Here is a 26,175-nt window from a genome sequence, read left to right as displayed (position 1 = left end):
TTAAAAAGGCACTACAAGCCTCTTAGCTTGTGGCTTGTTCACTTCTAGATGTTCTTATTGCCAATGGCTTCTATATAAGGGCACCAAACCTTGTAAGAGAGCCACTGAAATGGCCCATACTTCTGTCTCTCTTCAGTTGTCCCATCAAATTAAAGGCCAAAAGCCCCAAAAGATAACATTAACATCAAAGAAAAAGAAGAAGGCTTGTTTTTGTCAAAATACAATCTAGTTTATTGAGCGCCTAAGGCTCCTTAAAACACAGAACACTGAACAAACACAGTGAAATTAAATTCAAGATTCAAGACAGGCAATACAACAGGCAGGAAGAGAAAAAGGGTACTAAACATGATCTAAATTTCAAAATAATACTGTTCTATAACCCTAGTGCGGTGTGCTAAAAGGACCATAAGTTAAAAAAGAAACATAGAAAAACAACATGACATTAAATACACAGTGCAGAAAAGCCACAATAACATGGCTTTTATCCCGATTATTTCAGTCTGAAATAATTAGCATGACTGATTGTCAAGCTCATTTTTCCTCATAAATAATGATTCATAAATATAAACATAAATATTACTAAACATGATTGCAACCGTTCAACTTTAAGACTTTTTTTTAAACATTATTAAATTCTACTAAAGCTCATTTTCTTTTGAGGTCGGTTTCTTTGACTAAAAATGTACACAAGTGCAGCCAGGAAAAAGAGAAGAAGAAGGAACCACCTGTTATTACATCAATCTGCATCAAGTCAAATAACACATGTAGTCCTCTCACACGCATTCTGAGCGATATCATATCCCTCCTCCTATTGCTTTTATAATTAGGTCATGCTCTATTTTAGCATCCCTGCATTCATAAAGTATAAACCTCAGAGAGAAAAACGGGAAGGGCCAAGAAGGTGACGACAGTGCCAAAGAAATCAGAGATGTCTGGAAACAGCGGTACATACGGCGCTGTAGGAACGGAGGGATTGCATAGTTCAGCAGCTTCGTCGGTGTTATTATTTGTAATTTTTCCTCTTTGCGTGTACCTGCGCAGTCCTGAAGGCCCTCCCCCACCCCAGGTATCACTCCTGTGGCTTGTTAGAATAAGGAGCGAGATGAGAGGTCTATTTTTACCAACGAGGGGGTGAGAAAGTGAGATGGAAGGTGAGATTTTATGAGGCAAAAGCAAGCAGTCGGTGGTTGCTTTTTTCAAGAACAGAATGTGGACGTAAAATGTGCAGAATAAAAATTTCATATTTATTTTAAATCCCTCCACACGTAGAGAAACTCAAGCAGGGTCTATTCAAACATCTTAAATTAGTCTTCAAACCTGTTAAAGCACCGTTTTTCTTTTTCCCTTTTGTGCTATATTCACTAAGTTTCACATGTTGGCGGCGAATTTTCTGGAAACTATCCTATTGGTCAAGCGCTCGTAGCCCACGGTATAAAGAAAGACACGATGACAATGACAAGGGAGAGAGAGACAGGCAGAGAGAGGAGGAGGATGAGAGGAAGAGAGAGGGACGGAGGCCACAGAGACATCAGACGTCCGGAGTCTCGGGGCAGATCCATCTGACTCTTATGCTTCTCTGCGTTCGGGCGGCAGATGACCAGAGGCCGGACCTGTGATATGCTCTCCTGGAAAGACAAGGGAAAAAGTAGAGGTTGTGAATGTGGAGACAGGGTCCCAAAATCACAACCATCAAGTTCATTCATGGCTGACAAGGAAAATAGCTGTTCATTTTGAAGTTTTTGGGCTGGCAAGTCATCCTTAGTTGCAGCAGAGGGGGGAGATACTGGCAAAGAGAAAGCCACTGTAGAAGAAAACTCAGATTAAATCTTGACTAGAGTTTGCCAAAAGGCATGTGGGAGACTTCATGGTCAAGTGGAAGAAAGTTCAAAATGGGACTTTTTGGCCATCAGACAAGACGCTAGGTTTGGTGAACACCAAACACACCAGCCCCACTGTGGAGCATGGTGGTGGCAGCATCATGCTGTGGGGGTGCTTCTCAGCAGCCAGCCCTGGAAGGCTTGTAAAGGTAAAGGGTGAAATGAATGCAGCAAAATATATGAAAATCCTGGAGGACAATCTTATTCAGTCTGCAGAGGAACTACAGCTTGGGGGAAGATTTATTGTCCAGCAAGACAATGACCCAAAGCAGACAGCGAAAGCTACACAGAAATGGTTTGAGACAAGTTAAATGTTCTGGAGTGGCAGAGAATAGTAGATTAGTTTTTATAGGCATTGTTTATTTCAATCCAGCAGTCATAGGGTTTTGGGACTTCCCTTTATCCCATGTAAGAGTTGCAGAGGCATTACATGAGACAGTCAAGTCCTCCAAATAGTCCAGCATATTTAACCTATGCATCCTATGATTTGTTCTGTCATGTCAGGCACGTTGGCCAATAAGAGCAGAGAATACCCTGCACATGCAAAAGTTACAAATGTAGACAAACCAAATGGCAAATTGAAGAAGAATGATTAAGTAGTAATGTGAGACTGAATGAGACTGAGGAAAAGTGCTGAGCTTTGACAACCATGTCCTTGCTTTTATGATGTATCAAAGAGGGACTACCACAAGCAAAAAAGAGAAACTCTGGCAAGAAATATTTGCTGGGAAAAAAGTAAATGCTTGTTTGTTTACAGCCTCCTTTATGGGTGTTGTTTAGCCTGGCCTCCCTCTCTCTTGGACATGCTGATTGGCCAGGCATCTTTGTGTAGTCTGTTATGTCTTTCAGTCAAGCCATGGCACAAGTTTATGGCTCTGCATCTTTCTAATCTGCTCTTATAGACAAAAAGACTGTGCTGTTTGGCCTCAGTTTAACTAGATGTTCCTTAAGTTTAGAGCTGATGTAAGAATATATAGGTTTGTATTACTTTGGCGCCCCCTGTGGACAGAGCAATGCCTCCAAAGCATACTCTCTCCTCTGCCTTTCTGCTTTTTTTTTTAAATTGAAATTGAATAGATGTAATCTGATTCTTGTACCTCCAGTATGGTCCTGCTCTGAGCTCTGTCAGGGCTGAGCCTGAGGTTCCATCGATGAGTCCTGTGGCTCCGCCCGCCATCGTCTTCGCTCTCCGTGGTGTCTTGCCGCGCTACCCGTGGGCGCTTGCGTCTCCGTGAGCTGATTCGCTGGAGAGAACCTGGCTCCTGGAGTCTGAACCAATCAGGGTTAAACGGCACAAGGTCAGAAAAGTACGGACAGATAGGTGGTGTGTGAAGAAGTGTGCATTTGTGTGCGGCAAACCTGCAGTCGGTGTCCTCTATGTCAGCGTCTGCATCACTCTCTCCCTGAGGGTCGGACAGTACGCACTCCTCCTGTGGAGGAGACAGAATAATTAAAGGTAGAAGTGTGGCTAAAATCAAAAAGGGGTATGACAAATTTACACTCTCAGAAACAAATCCTCCACATTTTTTCTATGGGGGCTTTTATTTTTCACTTCTGGGATGAATCATCACTATTACTATTTGTAAATCAAACACAACACATAATGGTGAATATATTTCACAGTGTGAGCGTCGTCATGCGTCACTTTGTCTCATTAGCATTGTTAAAGAGCATGAATCAGTGCACATGACTCACAACCTAAGAGAACTCTAATGTGGTGGCCACTTCCTATTGATTGCTTTTCCGTAGAAACGCTGTTTTCCATCTAGTGGTGAAGATACATGGTGTTCAATTACACTCTGTGATTCATTTACTTTTTTCTATATATAAACGATCAGTGATGCAGCCAACACTCAGGAATCATCATCAGTGTAAATCACCCTCAGGCAGGCGTTTGGCATTCGGCTGTAGGACTTTATTTAATGAATAATGGTTACGTTTGTCAAGTTGAAGTTAGGTAAAGTTTATTGGGTACTTTCCAGAATCCAAGGTGCTTTACTGGTGTAGAAAACAATTCCTAATAAATAAAGTGCAAAACAGATTTCTTCTGAATTAATTTTTAAGTTCAAATTCCATAAGATTAAATAAAAATCACGTATTAAACTGAAATACAGGCACAGAATTTAAATTAAATACTGTGTGACCGAAATCACATAATCACATACTGCCCACTAAATACATAGACACTATATACCGATGGTTTTAAACTGGTGGGTCGTGGCCCAAAAGTGGGTTGTATAGCAATTTTCAATGAGTCGTGAACTTGCCGGAAAAAAAATGGCAGCAAAAAAGTCTTAGCAGGCATTTTACTTAATGAGATAATGGGTACATTCAAATGTTTTCTCAATATTTTAACTCTCATTTTCTTGCGATAGCAGAGCTTCTTTTTCCCATGTTAATGGGATGATTCCTCAAGATCTCTGAAAAAGCTGCAAAAATCTGTTTTGTCTTCTCTCTTCTTTCAATTAAATATTTTGTTCCATTCAAGATCCAAACTTCAACATTTTTCTTTCTCCCTCTGAGCCCTATGCTATTTTTTTTTATTTTAGCATTTTTGTCTCACCTGGACTTTTTGTCTTATAAGTTTGTAAAACCCTGTGGAGCACAGTCAAGCTCTAAACATAATTTTTTCAGAACGATGTGGGCTTTAAGAATATCTGTGCAGCAGCAATGTCACTTGAATTTTTAAAAAGCAATAGGACTATAAAGACAAAAGGAGAAAATAAACAAAAACCAAAACTCAAAGATTTTTACCTATTACACACAGTCAACATTAACATCTAGGGCTTTCTTGCACATTTTTGCACAATTTGAGTCATTCAAAGCAGTTCCTGTCCGCAGTGACTCTGAGCAACACATCACAGCCTCTGTGTCTCTTTTTCTCCATTATGAGTCATTCAGGTTCTCTTCTTCAGTTTGTAAGTGTTTGCACAGGCCCTTTTTGACCAAACATGACATGATGACAGAACAGCCTGCCATTGGTTGCCACAGCTTAGTCACAATGCATTGTGAGAAACAAACAATATGGGGACAGTACTGGCCCTAGCTGCAGGAACAATGGAAAAATTGAATATAAAATGTATAAAAGGTTGTTTTAATACAGAAGTTACAGCTGTGGATTTAATCTTTAAAGACCCTGGAAAGTCACCCAAGTTCCAGGCTTGCTAGAAAACATTTTGTAAAAGCCATAGAGGCACAGATAGTATCATTAGAACGGCACGACAGAGGGCTTTCAGAGGAAAAAAGTGGCTATGATTTATGTTTCAAATATTATTTGACTTTAAATAGCACGCGTCTCTTCTTGTCATATATGACAAAACTGGTCTTTAAAAAACAAAGAGTTTTTTAGACTTTTTGGGAATTTGGGTTGCGATTTGTCATGTAAGACACTTGTGTGTTCTGAGGCTGGACCAGTCGAGAACCACTGCTGCATACTGTATTCATATTGCTTTGATTTTTCCTTTATTATGCTCCAAATATTTTCTGTTGGTGAAAGGTCTGGACTGCAGACAGGCCAGTTCAGCAGCTGGACTGTTCTAGTGTGAAGCCATGCTGTTGTGATGGATGTAGTTTGGCATTGTCTTGCTGAAATAGTCAAGGCCTTCCCTAAAAGAGACGTTGTCTGGATGGAAGCATATGCTGTTCTTAAACCTCTCTCTACTTCTCAGCATTGATAGTGTCTTTCCAGTAGTGTTAATTTTGGCAGCTGTTTTTAATTTTGGTCTCAGTTTTAGTCTTTAGATGAAATTTCTTTAAGTTTAAGTCACATTTTAGTCATTCCTACCCTTCTTAGTTTTAGTCTAGTGTAGTTGACAAAAACTCAAAAGCATTTTAGCCTAGTTTTAGTTCATAAAAATTACTCACATTTTAGGCTTTACTCTTAGTCCAAGCTTTTATTTTCTTGCCTAAATCTGGTACCAAGTCATGGTAGGATGTTCTATGCACAAACCTGGGAACCCTGCTTTCTACGGCTGAGAGGCAGAATAGCTACAGCTGCATTGTTTTTTGACAGATTTACCCACAGTGGATAAATATCACAGATTTTGAATGTCCAGCGAAAACTACATTACATTTTGGTCTAGTTTTAGTCATCTTGATGAAAGCTAAACTTACTTTAGTCAGTTTTTGTCATAAAAACCTACCCACCTACCTCTTCAAAAAAGCTTTTGGCTGAACTCACTCACCTTGCTGTTGTTTTATCATTGTCTATTTGTTATGTGTTTTTATCTGTTTTTATCTTGTTTTTAACCCTGTCGCACTTTGAGCTTTTCTTTAAATGTAAAGTGTGGTACAAATAAAATTTATTATTATTATTATTCTAAAAGACTTGTTTTTGTTAGTCTTAGTTGAGTTTTCGTCATGGAAAAAAAGGCTGCCCACGAACATTTTTAGTCATAGTTTTAGTCGATGAAATTAACACTGCTTTCCAGATGTGCAAGCTGCCCATGTCATAGGCATTAATACAACCCCAAACCATCAGAACTGCAGGCCTTAGAACTGTGCCAGGATAACAAGCTAGATGATCCCTCTTCTCTTTGGGACAAATCCATCATTTCCAAACAGAATTTCAAATTTTGATGCATCTCACCACAGAACAGTTTTCCATTTTGCTATTTTTGCTTTGTCTATTGTAAAGGAGCTTTGAGGTGTGTTGCAGCAATCAAATTCAAAATCAGGGTGAATATTTCATGAAATTGCACGATATCTCAGTTTTTAATGTTATGAATAAAATATGGGTTTATGAAGTTCACAAATCTTTGAATTCTGATGTTATTTACATTCCACACATTGTCCAAACTTTTTGGAATTTGGGGTTGCAGCTTTACAAACCAGTAAGTCTGTATCTCTCTTTCAGTTTCAGCCTGCATGTACTGAAGTTTGATAGAGTATTAGTCATGAACGCCTCACATTTTGGAGCCTTGAAACAGACTTAAAAACTGCACTGACTGCCAAATAAAAGCACCAAAAATATCTGAATCTTACTCTGTTATTGAAGCACATACCTCTGTGCCATATCCTTCAGAGTACCTGGTCACCATGACTCTGTTTTTTCCACAGTGTTCACACAGCAGTGAGTCCTAAGAACAGAGAGGCTTAATTAGATTCTTAATTAAATGTATTTTTAAAAGCAACATGGACAGTCTCTTTAAACTGGGAGAGCAGCAGCAGACAGAGAGAGAGGTCAGCAGGAAGTTAAAGGCATGCATTTAGATAACAGATGAAGAAACACGGCCACAGACACTTAAGTGGGAAGCCTGAGCACTCACCGGCGTAGGCGTGTGTGCTTCTGAATAAAGTGTACAGGGACCGGCCTCGCACAGACACACTACATCTACCTCTCCACAGCTCGCCCCCATCTGAGACAGAGAGACAAAGACAGAGAGGATAAACAAGAGTGATCTGTTGACTTATGAGAAGCCTCTTTTACCTTTTATCTTTCACTAACTGCATATTTACAAAAGTAAGGCAGAGAAAAGGAGGGAAGCTTTGATGGATGTTAACTTCTATGATATATATACAGTCATGAAGCATGAGTTAAGAGGAATAATTCATACAACAAACAACCTTAAGTTTCATTTTAATGTTGCAACAGTGGCATTATTTCTTCATTTCTGCTGCATTTGTTTTGGGTACATGCAACGTCTTAAAGGATGTTTCTGCTGATGCCGATCATTTTCCCTTGTCAGCCACCGTAGCGTCAACAGCATAGACTGTGATAAGTATTAGATGAAATCTGTCAGCCGTTTGGTTACTGAGGCCTACTTTTAAAACTAATCATAAAGGATTCTTACCTGTTAGTAAACAGAAAAAGGTTCAACTTGAAGGCTCTGGGCTCAGAGAAATTGTAATGAGTAGGGATGTATCAATATAATAAAGTCAAGATACCAATATTTGACAACATGGGATCATGATACAATTTAATCATGATTTTCTAATTCAAAGGATTATATTAAAGTAAACTCTTGAATAAATATAACTATTTTATTTTAATTTTCTGGCAAAAAAATGCAGAACAACCTTTTTCCTAATTTTAAAACAAGCAAGTAGTGCCATCTGATGGTTTTAACAGGGTACTGCAATATATATAGAGTACTGTGCAGAACTTTTAGGCATGTTTGGGTCAGGAATTTAGGCTGAAGTAAGGCGTAGATTTGGCAAATAGGCTACCTAAGGGCACTACCAGAAGGGCGGCAGGATTGACACAACCCTGGGCATCCTCTGGATGTCCTTGCACATTACCAGGGGCATGAGAAATATAATCTATTGAACAGGGCAGAGTAAGGGGTGGATGTGGCAAGGCCTAGGGTACTGTCCTACAGATAGCAGCCATGAGCCCCTGGTTGTACTGTGGATGTCCCAAGGACCTGAAGTCTGCTGGCAGTCTCTGGGCGTGTTACCAGGGGTAAAAAGGCCCAGACAAAAGAAATGCCATTGAGCTTGACCTTGGCTGCCGAAAGCTACATATGTGTGTCGACATAATAACTTTATGTGTTGACCTTGACTCTGGCCTCCTCAGCTCTGGGTTATGGTACGTCAATCCTACGCGCAAGACTGTATATTTTGGTTGTTTACATTTGTATTCATTATTATATTGGATTGTGAGGTACAGTTACATCTCTAATAATGACTGTAAATAACTTCTCTTTACATTTTACATGTATATGATAAATTAGATCAGTAGATTAATTGACTACAAAAACATTTTCTAGGTACAGCCCCACAAAAAGCAAATTAATTCAGAGCGATGGGAAACCAAATGGGGATTTTTTACCCATTTGTTAGAGGAAAAAAAATTCTGGCTACTACCGATACGAAAGCTAGTTCAGTGAACTGACATAAATCACCAGAATTGCTCTTCACTATTAAAAGAACATATTCATGCCAATATCATCAGAGAGTACCAGCCAGTCATAGTATCAGCCTGGTTCAAGTAAAGATGGAACTTCATGTCAGTGACAGGCAACAAAATGTGCCTGTTACTGGCTGCTTTTATCATCTGCAGATTCAAAAGGTGTGCACTTATGCAGGCATAAATAAACGCCCTCACCTCACAGTCATTGTCAGACGTCTCTCCGGAGGAAAACAGGCCGTGGGAGTCAGATTCCCTCCGCAGCATGACCTCTGACCTGGCTCACACGCTCACATAGACCTGCTGGAGGACACAAACAGAAGGGACAGCAGCGAAGTCACATCAACTCAGGGTTTTTAAAATATTTTTCCTTCTCCAAGAGAATAAAAAATTAGGGTTCGGTAGAATTATTCATAGTTTAAATAATAGGTAATGACTAATTTAGTAAGTATGGAAACGCTCAATGAAATCAGGTCATAAATAAGATCATTTAACATACAAGGCAATACTCGAAACATTTGTTTCCTCATTATTTGAAGCAGATCATTGTCTTAACATTATTGACGTGCTTAAAAAGTACTTCTTAGTTACTACTTTTTTGTTTGATTTTTTTTTTTCCTTTTTTAGGGCTTAAATTTAGACTTTTCAAGTATTTCAATGGGTAGGAGGAAGAAAAAATGAGGTTTTACTCAATAATTAAAAACTAAAAACGATGATTAAGACCAAGTATAACTAATTAACGTGACTGTTATAAAAATATGTTGAAGAGAGCAAAATAAATAAAATGTTACCTGAAAAGAATGCAAGCTGATAGCATCATTTATTCATAATGAAATCTTCGAGAAAAGGGTTTTATTTCGTATAAACACACAAAAATCCAACTCATTAACCATATTTTATTGGTAATAAAGGCCTTACATTCAAGTATTTTACTTATGAACATTAAATTTTGTATTTTTAAATCAGCCAGTTCTTCAAGGTGACAAAATCAGTAGCTTAAACATTTTTTAAATTCTCTTTTAAACTTGGTATTAGAGGCGATGCTCTTCCTCGCAGGCTTCCTGGTCCTGTTCCCGGAGATTTCTCATCACATCACCTCAGCCTAACATCTGCTCCACAGTGGCCGCACTCCCGTTACGTAATAACCCGCCACAGTCAACGCTGAAGCCGGACAACTTTTCACATGAAGACGGGGGAGCTAACCCGGAGCTAACAATGACAGACGTAGCGCTCTGGCGGCACACAGACACGTCCGTTAATCTCATAAAGACGGACAACACGTCTGCGGAATCTGAGCGGTGATCAAATGGAGCAGAGTCCCTTACCTCATCCTGTTCAGGACGATGGAAGAAACCCATACGAAGTGGAGCAGCTTCTGTGTTCAGAGGATGAGCAGCAGCACGCGGCGGGGCTTCTCATTGTGGCGCGGGAAAGAAGAAGCCATGAGCTCGCGCTGCTTGTAAGTGTTTGACATTGTAGCAAATCCTCTGTGATGTCAGCACGAGCGATGACAGGCAGCTACAGTCCTGGATGCGCGCGCTCGCCGGGGCACCGAATGTTCCCAAAACATCGCGGGAGCGCGCAAAGCGGAGGGGGAGGAACTTCCGCTCGAGACTTTCGAAATAAAAGCTGTGACGGAAGGAGGTCGCTGGATTAAAGTTTATAAAAGCGAAAGCTTACAGATGTTGTATTTTGTATTGTAAATATGCAACGCAACAATGGCGGACTCAGCGTTTCTGAGGGGCAGGGGCGAAAATTATTTTAAAGAAGGGCAACTATTCGTTTTCATTATTGTGAAAGTAGGAGCCTTTTTTTAAAAGGACATCTACTGGGATTTTTAATTTTTTTTTAATCATGATTATACATACATCACCGTTGTTAAAAGGGGTCTCTGTCTGCTTTGAGGTTGTAAAAAGTAGATTCACTGATACTGACTCAAATCATGATAAAACACTTGTGAATAGTTCGTGCAAAGATCCTTAGGTAAGAAAATCCATGTGTGGGGCTATTTTGTTTAGACCTGGCCAATAAAAACAAATAAAATCATGTTAATTTTGACATCTATGCGTCACCTTTGTGCTTGTGGGTCCTGGGGGGCCTCAGCTCCTCTATGATACAAGTTAGGAGGGCTCAAAGAAAAAAAAGTTGGGAACCATTGACATAGCACTTAGGAGGGCACATTGCTGAATTTTTCTATGTTCAGAGGGCACTTAAAAGGGCACTTAGTCAAATTTTGTCAACTTAGAGGACACTTGAGAGGCACCCTAACAAATTTTGTGGGAGGAGTCTAACTGCAGACAGTACATCTCTGATGGCCACTCTAACAGACCGTTCATCTGAGACGACATCCCTTTCAGAATGGAAATACATGCTAAAACTTAAGAAATACAATTAGTAGCTAAGTTAGCTCTAGCAATGTTTGCTATAGCTCACGTTGCTAAAGCTCATGGTGCTAAAGCTGACTTAGCTACATTTGCTTTTGTAGTAATGCCAATTACATAGCTATGTTAGCTTTCATTGTGTTATATCACATTTTATACTGATGTTAACTAAATTTCCTCTACAGACAATATAAACAGTAAACATTAATTTACTTCTAAGCAAATACAAAGAAAAAAAACACATTTTTACAGTGATCTTTCAATGACTCATACCTAGCGTTAATTTTGGGAGCTATGTTCAAATTTACCCTCATTTCTACACTGTGTCGCAAATTGCATATTTCTGTAAGTGAGTTACGTAGATGATGTCAGCTAGGTTAGCTAGCTACAATCTCTACATATTTAAGTTACCTACTAGCTAAAGTAGCTACATGAGTTTTAGCTATGTTTGGTCACATTACTAAAGCTAAAACTAAAATAGCTATAATGGTGTACGTAGTAATGATAAATTTGTGGGTAGAGTAGCATAAAGGTAGACTTTGTTTATGAATAAAGTTGAATGTTGTTTTTTTAATTTTGTACTGATTTATTAAAATCAAGAGATCAGTACAAAAAAGGTGAAAAAAGAGACATCAACAAAACAAATTTCCCTTTTGAAATGTACAAAAACATGTGACAGTTTATTACCACAAGTATCAAAGAATGGCAGTCCATTTGGACCTTTTTATGTTGATGATACTCAACTTTAGTAGGGCTAATTGACAAAATTTCCCTTACATTACTTTAACTGTAATGTAGACCCACATAATCCACTTTCAAATTTTATTTTTGCTCCTTTTGACTGTGACTACAAGGTGCTTTTGTGAAGCCATCATTTATCCAGTCCAAAGTTAGAAGCTCTTACAGTAAACACCGCTGCATTGTTGCGATGAATGCATGGTGCAAAGAGGTATGCTGGGATGCTATTGTCTTTCAGGAGAATGAGATGTTTTCTTGCTTTGAGAAAAATGGGCAAATTCAGAGGTGTGTTTGGGTGGTTTTGAGAGAATTTAAGTTATGGTGTAAAGCAGAGGTCAGTTTGTGATTGTGAAAAGAACATGTTGACTCACAGGTAGAACTATACTGCCTTTTTATGAGGACTTATGAGTGCGTCCCTGTTTAAAATGCCCTAGCTCAGGGTCCCTCACATCTTTAAATATGTTTATATTATCAGAGCAAGGCCAGAGCGATTACATGTAATGTTTGCCTTGATCTTTATCTCGCTCAGTGAGGGCCTGCAGAGGACTGGACTACGCATCGTGGTTATGGTGGACAGAAAGAGAAACGGATGGACAGAGATGCACATATTTAGACACACAACCACGACCACACAGAGGTATCATCAAAGAAAAACATATCTGTCTCTACGTGGAAACGTGCCACATCAGCAGCAGCTAAAGTCTGACAGCACTCTGATTTACACATGAAGAAATGCCACGGTAAAAAGAGGGTTTACTCTAAATCCTCTTCTGCAGAAGGCTGGTGCTAGATAAATGTTACAAAGAGTTTAAGCTTCCCAAATAAAGCTCAGTTTGGGCAAAAATGTCCCATGAGCCCCAGTGCCGCCTCAGGGCCAAAGAAGGAGATAAAGTGTAATTACAGGGAGACCTAATGGCTGAGGGAGGGATCCTCATTATGGCTGCATGTCAACCATGCAAACGACCCCTGTGAACCAAACTGTACACTGGGTACTTGACTGTTTTTTTTTTTTCCACAACACAACAAACAACATTCTTGATTCATGATTGGTTGAGACGGTTTTGGAATAGCTGGATTGTATAGAAGCCCACTCCTGCCACTGAAAAAAAAAAAAAAAAAAAAAAAGGAATTAAGTAAACATTTTGAGTGATTATTATTAAATTAAAAGTCATAATTATAAAAGGTCAAAATTATGAAAAAAATTAAATTATAAAATTGAAAGTCCTTATTATGAGAACAAAGTATAAATTATGAAGAAGTCGTAAATATGAAGAAAAAAGTCAAAATCATGAAATTATTAAATCAAATTTGCATTATAAGTAAAAGTCTACTTTGTGAGAAACTAGATCAAAATTATTAAACAAAAAAATTGAAATTATGAGATGGCATAATGGCATAATAAGGATCTTAAAAAGTCAAAATTATCCCAAAAAAAAAGTGAAAAAGTCAAAATTCTGAAATAAAAATAAAAACTATAAAATAAAATGTAATTATTAAGAAACAAAAGTAAAAATTATGAGAAAGTTATCCATAATTATGACATGGTGAACCATAATAAGGGGACTAAAACTAAAAATACAATTATAATGGGACTAAAGTCTAAATTAAGATAATGGGGCATAAGATTTAAAAAATATGAGATATTTTGTCATGATGAGATAAACTGTCAAAACTTTGAAATATGTCAAACCTATGAGTTAAAATGTCACAACTATGATTAAAATCTTTCAGTTTTTAATAAGATACAGTATGAGACAAAATACTTTTTTATTAAAAATCATTTTACATGAAGAAATCCAATTTGTGAGTCAAAATTAGGAGCTTAAAGACCAGAATTAAAAAAACTCTCAGTTTTGAGAAAAAAAAAAAATCATGAAACATCATTCTTATAAAATTATAATAATAAAAAAGTGAAATCAAAAGCTGTATTTATGAGGTAAAAGCCTACATTATGAGAAAGTCAGTCATAAAACAAAAAGTTGAAAATATGGGATATAAATTGAGATATAAATGGCATAGTTAAGGTAATAAAAAGTCAAAATAATGAGATTTAAAATTACAGTTACGAGTTAGAAATGGCAAAATTATGGGATGGTTTTAACATGAGATAAAACGTTTTTGGTTAAAAGTCATAATTGAGAGCAAAAAAGGCCAGATTTTTGAGATACAGTTTTTATCTCTAACATTTTCAAAAACACTTAATGCAATATTCTTGTTTCAAAATTTGGGTTGGATGGTTTTGGAATAGCCAGATTGTACAGAGGCCCATTTTTGCCTGTGAGTTTTTCTCCATGAGTCAAAAAAACCTTGAGATAAAAATTTATTCTACTTAGAATAAGAGTTTGCAATTATGACATTAGAGGTCATATAAATAAGGAAAAGTCTCACAACTATGAGGTCAAAAAAGTCACAATTCTGAGTTAAAACATCAAAACAATCAGCTATAATTTTAAAAGTACGAGAGTTGGTCATAATTATGAAATAAAATGTCAAAAATATGAGATGAAAAGTCATGGAAAACAATGAATTATAAGAAAATAAGTTACAATTATGAGATCACAAGTCATTTTTAAATCTCCATCTTTGTTATCACACCTTTTTATATGTAAAAAGTCAAATTATGAGAAAGAAAGTCATAATTGTTAGGTAAAGCCCCTTTATGAGATGAGATGTCAAAATTTAAGAAAGTATAGCTAAATTAGGCAATGTCATTATTATGAGACTAAAAGTCATAATCATGAGGTTATTAAAGTTAATTATGAGATAGTCATTGTTATGAGATGAAAAACTGAAACTACAAGATTTAAAAAATCAGAACTATGAGAAAGTGGTTTTGTGTAATTCTGACTTTTTATCTCAGCATTTAGGCCTTTATCTCATTGTTTACTTTTCACTATTTCTCTAAGTTAAAAAAGTAAATGTACATATTTATGTTTTTTTTTTTTTGTTTGTTTGTTTTTAATGGCGAGATTGGGCTTCCATAGAATTGATCCCTCAGTGTTCGGTTTAGGATGTATTTTTCTTATATATTATTTTCTTGTAATAATTCCACCTCTGCAGCATTGGTCAGAGATTCCTCTCACTGAGTTTGCTGTTGACCGATGCATCCTGCAGAAATCTGCATCTAATGTAAATGGATGCAAACTTGGTTTGATCACACTCACATGGGGACCAGAGGAGGCAGAAATGGGGCCAGTAGCAGATCTCCAGCTGCAGATACAGAGGTTTGTGTATACACAAGGAGCAATATAAACAGGAGATGAAGGCTTGATAAGGAAATTAAGGGAAAGGGTGCAACTCAGATAAACCAAAACTAATGCCCCAATGGACCAATGCGTATCTCTCTTAAACTCTCTCTGGCTGTCACTAACAGAAAAAGAACCACAGAGAGATGAACTTGAGGGGAAAGCTGCAGAGTCACGTCAGTTAGATATCCTGGCAGCCTTGCAGAAAAGCATACTGTGAATTTTCTCTTTAGATTTGGATGCAGGACTACGCACACAGGCGTCAAACTTATATCAATTCCTGCTCTTTCACTGAGGTTGCAAGTTCTTGGCACACATGCAGAAAAACAGAGGACTCTTGGATCGAAGTGCCACGCTCTGCTCGGTATTTTCGATTGGATGAACAATCGCTGCAGCCGAGGCAATTGCAGGTTACAGTTCGTTGACAACACCCAGAGGTGGTTCAAAGTTTGTGATTTGGTTGCATGAGGTATGCGAGCCTGTGGTCCACAAGTGAGAGCATCCACAGATCCAAAGAGAGTGAGGTGTTCGCTGACACCACATTGAGAAGAAGAAGAAACTAGGACAGAGTGGATGACAGGGATTAACTCTGACAAAACCCAGAAAAAAGAGGATTTATCTTGCATGAGAGAGGAGAATGCTTCTTGGATCCCTTTTCTCTCAAAAACAACTTTTTATGTCTCAGTATTACCTTTGACCTTTTGTTGCTGAGTCACTACAACCTTTAGAATACCAATGAAGGAGTCAGATCTTACGAAGGAGAGCCCCCTGACCTGGGATTTTGACCAGTCCTGGAGTTCTCTCATCAAACCCGCTGCACATCTCTGCCTGAACACCTTGGATTTCTCCGACCTCTGGGATGAAGAAGACAGTACCGAGGATGAGGGAACAAATTCAAGCAATGACTCACCAACGATTCTCCATGCTCCTCCGGCACCACCTCCTCTTCCTCCCCCTCCTCCGCTGGCCTCACCTTTGCCCACAGCCTCCAGTAAAGGGGAAACCATCAAGTGTCGCACCTTGAAGCTCCATTGGAGGGAACTGCAGAGTTTGGCTCCACTACCTAGGATGACCCGCTTTGGGACTGAGACAATATGGGCCGGACTAGAGCCGGTCCATGTGGATACCAATCGACTGGAGTACCTGTTTGAATCCAAGGGTGGTAGCACCTGTTTTAGTGTTGTTTCTGGGAGGCAGGTAAGTCAGATTAGACAGGACAACAGGCTATCTCAGAAATATTAGAAGACTGTCATCACAAATGTCTGCTACATTTAAAAAAGGACAGATTTATGATGCAACTGTTAGCAACCACAGATTTAGCCGTGTTAGGCCCAGCTAACATTAAGAGTTCTCTTAATGCTGAAAACTGACAACAAATAATCAGATTTGACAGTTTTGTTCATGAAGTATTACAAAAGCATTGCTAGACCAAAACTACACAGTAGGTACTCCATACATAAACAACCAGAACCCTGACTCTAAAACCAGAAACCTTCCAAAAATCCCTCACAGCCATGACTTTAGAGTAAACAAACATGGCGATAAACAGGTAGGAAGATGTAGCATTGATAAATATACTACTACATTAAATGAAAAAGTAAAAAATATGGCTAACTGTGCCATGACAACAAATAATGACAGATTAAACTGTGTCTGGATGGTCCAGTCACAAGTTACTCAGTATTCCTGGCTACCATTACACCATGATGACAAAAGAACACTCCAAGCAACTCAGAGAAAATGTTATTGAAAAGTAAAGTCAGGGGTTGGATGCAAAAATTTCCAAGGCATTGAACATCCCCACCGAGACACCTATGAGTATTCTGAAATAGTAGGTCACCAGTCAAAATCTTTATGGGAGAGTGGCAAAGAGAAAGCCACTGTTGAAGAAATCTCAGAATTAGCCTGGACTAGAGTTCACTAAAAGGCATGCTAGAGACCCTATGGTCAAGTGGACCAAAATGGGGCTTTTTGGTCATCAGACAAGGCACTATGCAGTGTTAATGTTGGCAGCTATCTTTAATTTTAGTCTTAGTTTTAGTCTTTAAATGAAATGCATTTTAGTTTTAGTCCCATTTTAGTCATTTCTACCCTTTTTAGTTCTAGTCTAGTTTTAGTTGACGAAAACTCAAAACATTTTGGTCTAGTTTTAGTCCATAAAAAGTCTTTAATTTTAGTTCAAGCATTTATTTTCTTGCCTTAATTTGGTACCAAATCATGGTAGTGTGTTCTCTGCACCCTGTCAAACCTGGGGTCCCTACTTTCTACAGCTGAGAGGCAGAATAGTTACAGATGCATTGCATTCTGACAGATTTACCTGCAGTGGAGATTTTGAATTTTTGACAAAAACTAAATTACATTTTAGTCTAGTTTTAGTCATTTGGACAAAAACTTAAATTATTTTTTGTCAGTTTTAGTTGTCACAGATCTATTTTTGTTTTTTTTTTTGTCTAGTTTTTGTCATGGGAAAAAAGGCTGTCAACAAATAGTTGTAGTCATAGTTTAAGTCAACGAAATTAACACTGGTACTATGTTTGGCAGAAACCAAACACTGCACATCATCACAAACACACCATCCTCACTGTGAAGCATAGTGGTGGCAGCATCATGCTGATGGGTTGCTTCTCAGCAGCCGGCCCTAGAGGGCTTGTAAGAGTAGAGGTCAAAGTGAGTTTAACAAAACATAGGAACATCTTTCAGTACAATCTTATTCAGTTTGCAAGAGAACAACAGCTTTTATTTTATTGATATTACTTTGTAGAAATCTCTTTTTACTTCTCAATAAAACTTTTTTTTTTCTAAATATTTTGGGTCAAAAAAGCCAAGTTATATTGACCGTGATTGATTTATAGAATCAGTTAAAGAGTAAAACATGTGGGGGGGGGGTACATCTTATATGCATTGTATTTTTTCAGTTTCCCACTTTAGCGACATTAGCTTACTAAAGAAGATTAGAGCGTATATAGCTTTATCTATGTCGCTCAAACTAACGTTGCAACACTAGCTACATAGTTAAACTCACGTAGATAACATAGCTTATTTAGCCTTACCTATGTTAGCAGACAGTTTTAGCATATATTTCTGTCCTGACAGAAGAGGTCTGCAGGGCAAGCATCTGAGAGAGGAGGTCTACAGTCAGACTGGATTTGACAGTTGGTGTAGTGATTACCTTAGGTGTAGCCACAGGGGCAGTTTTTTCAGAATCTGACATAGTTTATTTTTATATAGAGAGCAAAGTATATAGAAACTTTTCTTGGTGGAAAAGATATTTTGGTCTTGTCCCAACTGACTTTTGCATGAGTTTGTTTCACCAACAAAACTACGGTCACAATTTGACTGTGATACACTGAAAAGACTTGGCCTGGGTGATAATTTGTCTTAGTAAACCAGCACACGGCAAAAGCTGTGTAGTCATATCAACACTGTCAGAGTTAACACTGTCACTTTTGCGGTGTATATGGGTCCACACCACAGAGATAAAAAATGGACCATTTTAAACACTAACCAGTGTTATTTTAGCTCATGGAAATAAAATTATTTATTTCTTTTCACTTAAGGTGTAAATTTGAAGTTTTTACAATTTTAATTATTTAAACATTGCATTGCACTTTCCATAATTAATAAAGATTCATAGTTCATATCAGACACTCAAGTCAGGTGTTTTCTAGTTAGGGGGAAGGAGACAAATGCAGAGTTGGGTAGTACTCTTTGATGAGAATCAGCACACCACCCTTTGTTATAGACCGCCTCTTTCCACAAGCAGGAACTCGCAAACCCGGTGGATAACTTCACTCTTGGTGCAAAAGTGTCTAACATTAAAAAAACCAACAACAATCCATCAGGAAAACTCCTGCTCTGCTCTGAGAGGGGAATCTCTGATTGTTGGGAACAACTAGTGAGTTAATAAAGACTCAGTCTGCTGCTAAACAGGCTGTCCACTCACTCAACAGGATATTAGACTTTAAATTTAGAATTGGTGTGGCCACAACATTCTTCCGGGTAGATCGGATAAGATCACTGTGGCACACCTCACACCACAGGAAAATCTGTCAGGATAATCTCTAGAGCCATCAAGGACTCGGCTTATTTTTGTAGGAAGAATGGAATCAAGCCCAAATTTGCCTGATTGTCTTGCCCTGTTGACCCTGCCTCTTTATCAGTGCTAAACTGTTGGCTCTCAAGTGGACTGTAGATCAATGAAAGGGTTTATACAGAAATTTGAGTTCCAATTTTCTCCCACCAGGTCAAAGGAAACCTTTAAAGGCCCTCGATAGAAACATATGTATTTTGAGTAAAATTCTTCTCTGTCCCATTGTAGAAGCAGCCATCAGTGTCAGTGTTGGGGATGAAGAGGAGTAACATCATAACCATCGCCCTGAGCAGCCTCCCCCCTCCCCGCCTCCTCCCCCCTGCTATCTACAGCATGGACAGCAGCGTACTGGACAGAGAGGACATCCAGGTACAGTAGAGGTCATGCTCTTCAAAATCTGAGCTTCAGCATTTATATAACCTCTGAAGTTTGCTGTGGTCATAGAGGCAGTTCGTTGGCCTTTATATAGAAAAATGAAACCCTGGCAGAGGACAGAATCACACAGGGTACAGATACAATCCTGCAACATCATCTTTTTATCATTTCACTCTCTAAAACAGAGACTTCAAGCTCTCATCCCAACAGAAGAGGAGCTTTCTCTGATCAAGGAGGCAAAGGCCCAGAACCCAAAGTCCTCTTTGGCCCCGGCAGAGCTCTGCCTACACACGTTGGGGGAAATCACACATCTGGAGTACAGATTACAGCTGTGGTCCTTTGCACTGGACTACGACTCCCTAGAAAGAGTAAGTGAGAGTTGAATAGGCAATGACTGAAAAGTTATTTTTGTACTTTTTGCTAGCATGACTTGTCTGCATTTTACCATGAATAGCCAAATGAATAAAGAGTGCTTACTTTTTTCCCCAGAAAAGCACCTTCATTTTCCGGTAGCTTGGATGAATATTAGAGTATTTAGTCACTTTGGGGCCACCTTTACAAGCTAAATCATCAAAAAGTCTAACATCATGGGTGCTGTTTAGCAAAGTCTGTAGAGCAGGTGCCTCGTGTATAAAGGCAACAATGAATGTTGCAGTCATCACAGATTTAACTCCCAATCCTGACACTATTTGGTTCACATCATCCTCCACTCTCTCGCTCCACATTAAGAGAGAGGTCTGGCTGCAGATGGCAGATCTCAGACGCCCCCTCTTGTAGACCACTACTTTGAGATGCTGCATCTGTCAGAACAGAAAGGACATGAACTGCCAGTACAAAGTTTTAAAAATTGTTATTAAAAAAAAATACTCAGTCTGACAGTCACATTCATGGAAGAACAACGTTACAAACAGCAGACTAAACATTTCATAGATAAAACAGAGAAAAGGTCTAATCCAGGATTAAATTATGTTTATACCTGTTTTAGACGTAGTTATGGCTAACAGTGGCCCCTTTGCTTCGTTAGCCTTAGCTAAAGCCAATTTATCTTCGCTAGCTACATAGTTAAAGTTACTAAATAAGCCAATGTAGCTAAATCAGCTTTAGCTGAAGCTAGCATAGCTCTGCAACCTACGTAGTTAATGTTGCTAAATAAGCCAATGTAGCTAAATTAGCTTGATCTAAAGCTAACAAAGCTTAGCTAGCTATATAGTTAATGTTACTAAAAAAGCCTATGTAGCCTATGTATGGAGCTAAAACAGACCACTGTTCACATAGCTAGTGCTAAAACAAATCTAGCTTAAGCAAATGTAGCATAAACTAATGTAGCTTTGTTTGCTTCATCGTCTGTAGCGCTGTTAGCTTTAGATTTAGCTACATAGTAACATAACCTAAGTAGTTTACATAGCTAACATAGCTTTGTTACCTTTAGATTGAGCTATGTGAGCTATTTAGCTATACGTTAGCTATGTAGCTAAGATTGCTTTGTAAGCTTTAGATTTTGATAGGAAGCGACATATCATATAGCTTAGTAGCTACGTTATCTACATAGCTTTAGAAAATGTAGTATAAGCTAACATAGCTTACATAGCTATGTTACCTTTAGAGTTAGCTACAGTAGTTATGTAGCTACATAGGTGACATAGCTTCGTTAGCTTTATTGTACGTAGCTTTGTGACCAATAGATTGAGCTACAATAGCTATGTAGTTATGTTATCTACATAGCTTTAGATGAACTGATGGCGCTAACATAGCTGTGTTTGCTTTATTGTATGGAGCTTGGTTAGCTGTAGCTTTTGCTACTTTATCCATGTAGCTAGTTATTTACATAGCTGATACAGCTACATGGCTTTGTTAGCCTCAGCCTTAGCTATGTCACACATGTAAAGAAGAGTTAACAACACAAACAGACACCAAAATCACCACCATCTTCTAATGCGTCTTTCTTCTTGACAGGAAATTGCCGAGCCTCTCTTCCATCTGAAGTTGGCCATGGAGCAGCTCTCAGCCAGCCAGACCTTTAGATGTATTCTAGCGACAGTTTTAGCGATTGGTAACTTTCTCAATGGATGCAAGGTGAGTGTGATGTAATCTAGTAATGTTTAAAACATCAATCAAAACAGTGTCTTTAGTATAATCTTTAATGCACTTGTAAATGCTTGGGAATGTTTTCTTAATGTGAACATGTTTGGATGTACCTAGGCCCGTGGTTTTGAGCTGACTTACCTGGGGAAGCTGTCCCAGGTGAGGGATACACACACTCGCCAGCCCTTGCTGCATCATGTCTGCGTGCTCCTGATGAAGCTCTACCCACAATCATCTGACCTCTACTCTGACATCACTGCGGTTACTAAAGCTGGAAAGGTGGGTGGTTGACTCTGAGGGTTTGTCTCCTGAGGAGGTATTTTGAGGATTACTGAAACAGAGATAAAGATAACAGTGACTGAATGTAATTCATTTTTTAAATTAGGTGGTCTAACATAAGTAATCATAAGAATTAAGATATTTAAATGGACTTAAATGGACATAACCCTCTGTGATTTCTGGTCTTTGTAGTGTGACTACTCCCTCGTCCAGTCCAATCTCACTCAACTAGAGGCCCTGTGCAAAGCATCATGGGACCAGCTAAAGATTTTAGACAAGGCAGACAACAAGAAGAAAGGAGGAAAGATGGAGAAGGGGAAAGGAGAGGGAAGAGAAGATGAACCTTTGTTGACAGACGGTATGATCCGAAACAGACTGCCGAAGATTCTGAAAGAGTGCGAGGAGAGGATGAAGGTCCTGAGGGCCGTGCATCGTCGAGTTATCAACAGGTCGGTTTCATTTGTTGACTTTGTGAAGTTTTTGGTTAAAAGTGAGTCTCTCTTCAGTCCCAGAGCTGCTGTGTAGCTGTGAATATTTGAGGCTGAGGCAAAACTTCATTCAACAACAGGTTTGTCCACAGATTTGACTGGACCCCTGACAAACCTAGAGAATGGGACGTTCACAGTGATTCATTAATGATGTTAACGCATGTGTGTTGGATTAGCAGCATTGGTGCCAGCATCCTGGCTAACAGTTACTTCATTATGGAGCTGAAATGTTCGTCAAAAGATTCTGATGTTGAAATACTTATTTTTAACACTAGATACTTTTTAGCCACTATCATTTGTCACTTTTCAACAGTTTTAGCCCATTATTGCCTTTTAACTCATTTTTACCACCTTTAAAGAATTTTTGCCACATTTTAACCCCTTTTCAACATTTTTCACACCCATTTTTGCCACTTCTAACACATTTTTGTATCTTTTAACCCATTTCTCAATCCCATGTTACATCATTTTCCACTTATTTCTGCCAGTTTGAGCAAGTTTTACCACTATAAACCCTATTTTCCCACTACTTTTCCTGCCTGTTTTTGTCACTCTGCTTATTGTTGCTACTGTTCACCCATATTTGACCCTACTAACCAGTTTTCACCACTTTTTATGCCAATTTTTGCTGATTTTAACCACAAATCCCTGTATATTACACCCATTTTTACCACCATTAATTACATTTTGCCACATTTCAACCCCGTTTTTTCTTTTTTTTTTTCTGCCCATTTTTCCACTTCAAGCACATTTTTGTTTTTTGACCCATTTCTGCCACTTTTAAATCCAATTTCACCTAATTATCCCCACATTTCTGTCACCTTCAAGCCCATTTTGCCACTCATAATCCAATTTTTACAGCTTTAAACACATTTTTTCCCCAATTTTTAACCCATTTCACCACCTTCTCTGCCCCATTATGCCACTTTTAACCCATTTTTGGCCACTTTTCAATCCCATTTTACCCCTTTTTCCTCCCATTTCTTCAAATTTTAAATCCTTACCGTTACATTCTCTGCCTGTTTTGTCATTTTTAACCCAATTTTACAACTATAAACCACTTTTCACCACTTTTATGCCCATTTTTTGCCAATTTAACCACATTTCCTGTTTAATTACACTCATGTTTGCCGCTTAAATGTATTTTTGCTGCTTAGATTTATCTTTTCTTACTTGCTCCCTACTTTTTGTTGATTTTTTCTCTTTTTTTTTTTTTTTTGCCAGTTTTTGTCACATTCAAACAACTTTCTGTCTGAGTCTTTTTCTTCTCTAAACCCATTTTGCCATTTTTAAATCCTGTTTTCATCCCTTCCCCCCATTTCTCAATTTTTTAAACCCTTTCCACTCTTCTGCCGGTTTCTCCACTGTTTTTGTTGTTGCTATTTTCTGCTTTCTATTGCCTCTGTTGACCCATTTCCTGCCACCATCAACAACTGTTCACCAGTTTTTATGCCTTTTTTAGCCAATTTTAACCACATTTCACTATTTGTTGAACTAATTTAGCCACTTAAAAAGGTATTTTTGTACAAGTGACCTCTTTTCACCATTTTCTTCTAGTTTTTGCCACTATTAACCAATTTTGCCACTTTTGAATCCCATTTCTTCCAATCTTAAACTCTTTCCACTACTTTTTCTGCCTGTTGTTGCCACTCTCCCCTTTATTGTCCCCTCTGGGTGTTCTTGTTTACAAATGAGAAATGTTTCTGTTAGGAGTAAATATTTGCATTGTCCTTGCTTCCACAGGTTCCACTCTTTCCTCTTATTCCTGGGCTATTCTCGAGCGATGGTGAGGGACACCAAAGCGGAGGACTTCTGTAAAACCCTTAGTAACTTTTCTCTGGAGTACAGGACAACACGGCAGTCCATCCTCCTGCAGAGAGAGCGAGAACGACAGAGAAGTGCAGCAGAAAGCTCCGGCCCGAACACTCCAGCAGCCAGAAGGAAATGTCAGCAGACACCAACACAGGTTTTATTTTACATTCTCCTCTACTGACGTTGCTCTCTCCTTAAATGTTTGTGTGACTCACTATCTGTTGATCCACCAGGACAATGAGGAGCAGTGCAGGCTGGAGGAGGTGCTGAGAACACCAGAGTCCTCCCTAAGACATGACGCCACTCTGCCACGAAGCCGCAGGAGGCTGGCTGACATTCAAGGTGATTTATTCCATATTCAGAACAAAGATGCACGCTGCTGCCCTGAATCTTTTTCTCTCTTCACCTTCAAATGTATTATCCTGAACACGACTTCTTTTCTTTTACTTCACAGGTCCATTTTCACGGAGAATGAAGTGGTGAATCTGCTGATATGCTTTCAGAAAGCATCAAGTCACTGGCTGAAAAGAAAAAAATATTTGTGCTTTATATTTATGACATTTATGGTATTTGTTGCTGTTGCACAAAAATGTTTACAAGTTAAAAATGGACAGGTGCATGACGATTCACATGCCATTTAGTCATGAGTTATTTCAATTTGAACATTAAAATGCATTAAAACTGTTCTTGTGACTTACATTTTGATGTATGTTTTCGTGTGTCATCTTATAAAAAATAAAACCAGAAATAAAACCCTGTCTGATTGTACTTTTTTAACAAATGATGGATGAAAATTGACCAGGAGACATTTACCATCTGTCTACTTCCAGAACAAATGCCTTAAAGGTGAAATATGTAGAAAAATGTATATATAACCCCAACTCCAAAAAAGTTGGGGCATCGTTTAGAAGTAAATAAAAACAGAGGTCAATGATTGTCAAATCTCATAAACTTGTATTTTATTCACAATAGAACATTAACAAAATATCAGAAATTTAAATTTAGACATTTTACGATTTAATGACAAAGTAGTCTCTCATGATGAATTTGATAGCAGCAACATATCTGAAAAATGTAGGGATGGAGCAACAAAAGGCTGGAAAAGTAATGGAAACAGCCGGAGGAGCATTCAATAACTAGGTTAATTATTAACAGATCAGAAACATGACTGGACGTAGTAGGAACATGTTAGAGGCAGAGTCCTTCAGAAGTAAAGATGGGCAGACTGTGTCTAAAAATTGTGCAACAATTTCAGAGAAATAGTTCTCAATGTAAAATTTTGAGGACTTTGAATATCTCACCATCTACAGTCCATTATATCGTCAATAGATTCTGATAATCTGGAGAAATCTCTGAGAGCAAGGGACAAGACTGAAGGAGCCATCAGGTGGCCCCTCAGTCTTCCCTGGGCCAAAGCTAATTAAAAATGGACTGAGCAAATATGGAAAACTGTTCTGTGGTCAGATTAATCAAAGTAGAAGCCATATGTGAACAAGATCCAGAAACGCTGCTGTCTTCTCTGGGCCAAAGCTTGTTTAAAATGGACTGAGGCAAGATGGAAAACTGTTCTGTGGCCAGATGAATCAAAATTTGACATTTTATTTGGAAACTACAGATGCTGTGTCCTGTGGACAAAAGAGAAGGGCCACCCATCTTGTTATCAGTGCACAATTAAAAAGCCTACATCTGATGGTATGGAGTTACATTAGTGCCTGTAGCATGGGCAGCTTACACATCTAAAAAGGCACTATCAATGCTGAAAAGTATATAGAGGCTTTAGAGCAACATATGCATCGTCTCTTTGAAGGAAGGCCTCAACTATTTCATCAAGACAATCCTAACCCTATACCACAGAGTCTGAGTGCTGAACTGGCCAATCTACAGTCCAGACCTTTCACCAATAGAAAACATTTGGAGCACCATTATGGAAAAATCCAGCAAAGAAGACCCAGGACTGT

General features: G+C 38.5%; 2 protein-coding genes across 2 annotated transcripts; one reads left to right on the top strand and one right to left on the bottom strand.

Annotated features, from left to right (window-relative positions):
• Positions 1-213: 213 nt before the first annotated feature.
• Positions 214-10,690, bottom strand: si:ch211-63p21.1. Its single transcript, XM_041778664.1, has 7 exons — positions 10,053-10,690; positions 8,926-9,030; positions 7,145-7,234; positions 6,881-6,955; positions 3,237-3,307; positions 2,975-3,146; positions 214-1,625 (listed from the first exon to the last, which is right to left on the bottom strand). Exons 2-7 carry the CDS (start codon positions 8,992-8,994, stop codon positions 1,410-1,412), a joined length of 693 nt encoding a protein of 230 aa, XP_041634598.1. The 5' UTR covers positions 8,995-9,030; positions 10,053-10,690; the 3' UTR covers positions 214-1,409.
• A 5,136-nt stretch (positions 10,691-15,826) lies between these two features.
• si:ch211-63p21.2 (FH1/FH2 domain-containing protein 1) lies at positions 15,827-24,734 on the top strand. The gene is made up of 9 exons (XM_041779006.1): positions 15,827-16,288; positions 19,410-19,550; positions 19,742-19,924; positions 21,510-21,629; positions 21,756-21,917; positions 22,110-22,366; positions 24,149-24,371; positions 24,451-24,559; positions 24,672-24,734. Exons 1-9 carry the CDS (start codon positions 15,827-15,829, stop codon positions 24,698-24,700), a joined length of 1,686 nt encoding a protein of 561 aa, XP_041634940.1. The 3' UTR covers positions 24,701-24,734.
• The last annotated feature ends 1,441 nt before the right edge of the window (positions 24,735-26,175 follow it).

This window comes from Cheilinus undulatus, linkage group 22, assembly GCF_018320785.1.
Source record: "Cheilinus undulatus linkage group 22, ASM1832078v1, whole genome shotgun sequence".
NCBI lineage: Eukaryota > Metazoa > Chordata > Actinopteri > Labriformes > Labridae > Cheilinus > Cheilinus undulatus.
Note: the sequence above shows the minus strand (reverse complement) of the source record. Positions and strands in the feature narration are given on the sequence as shown.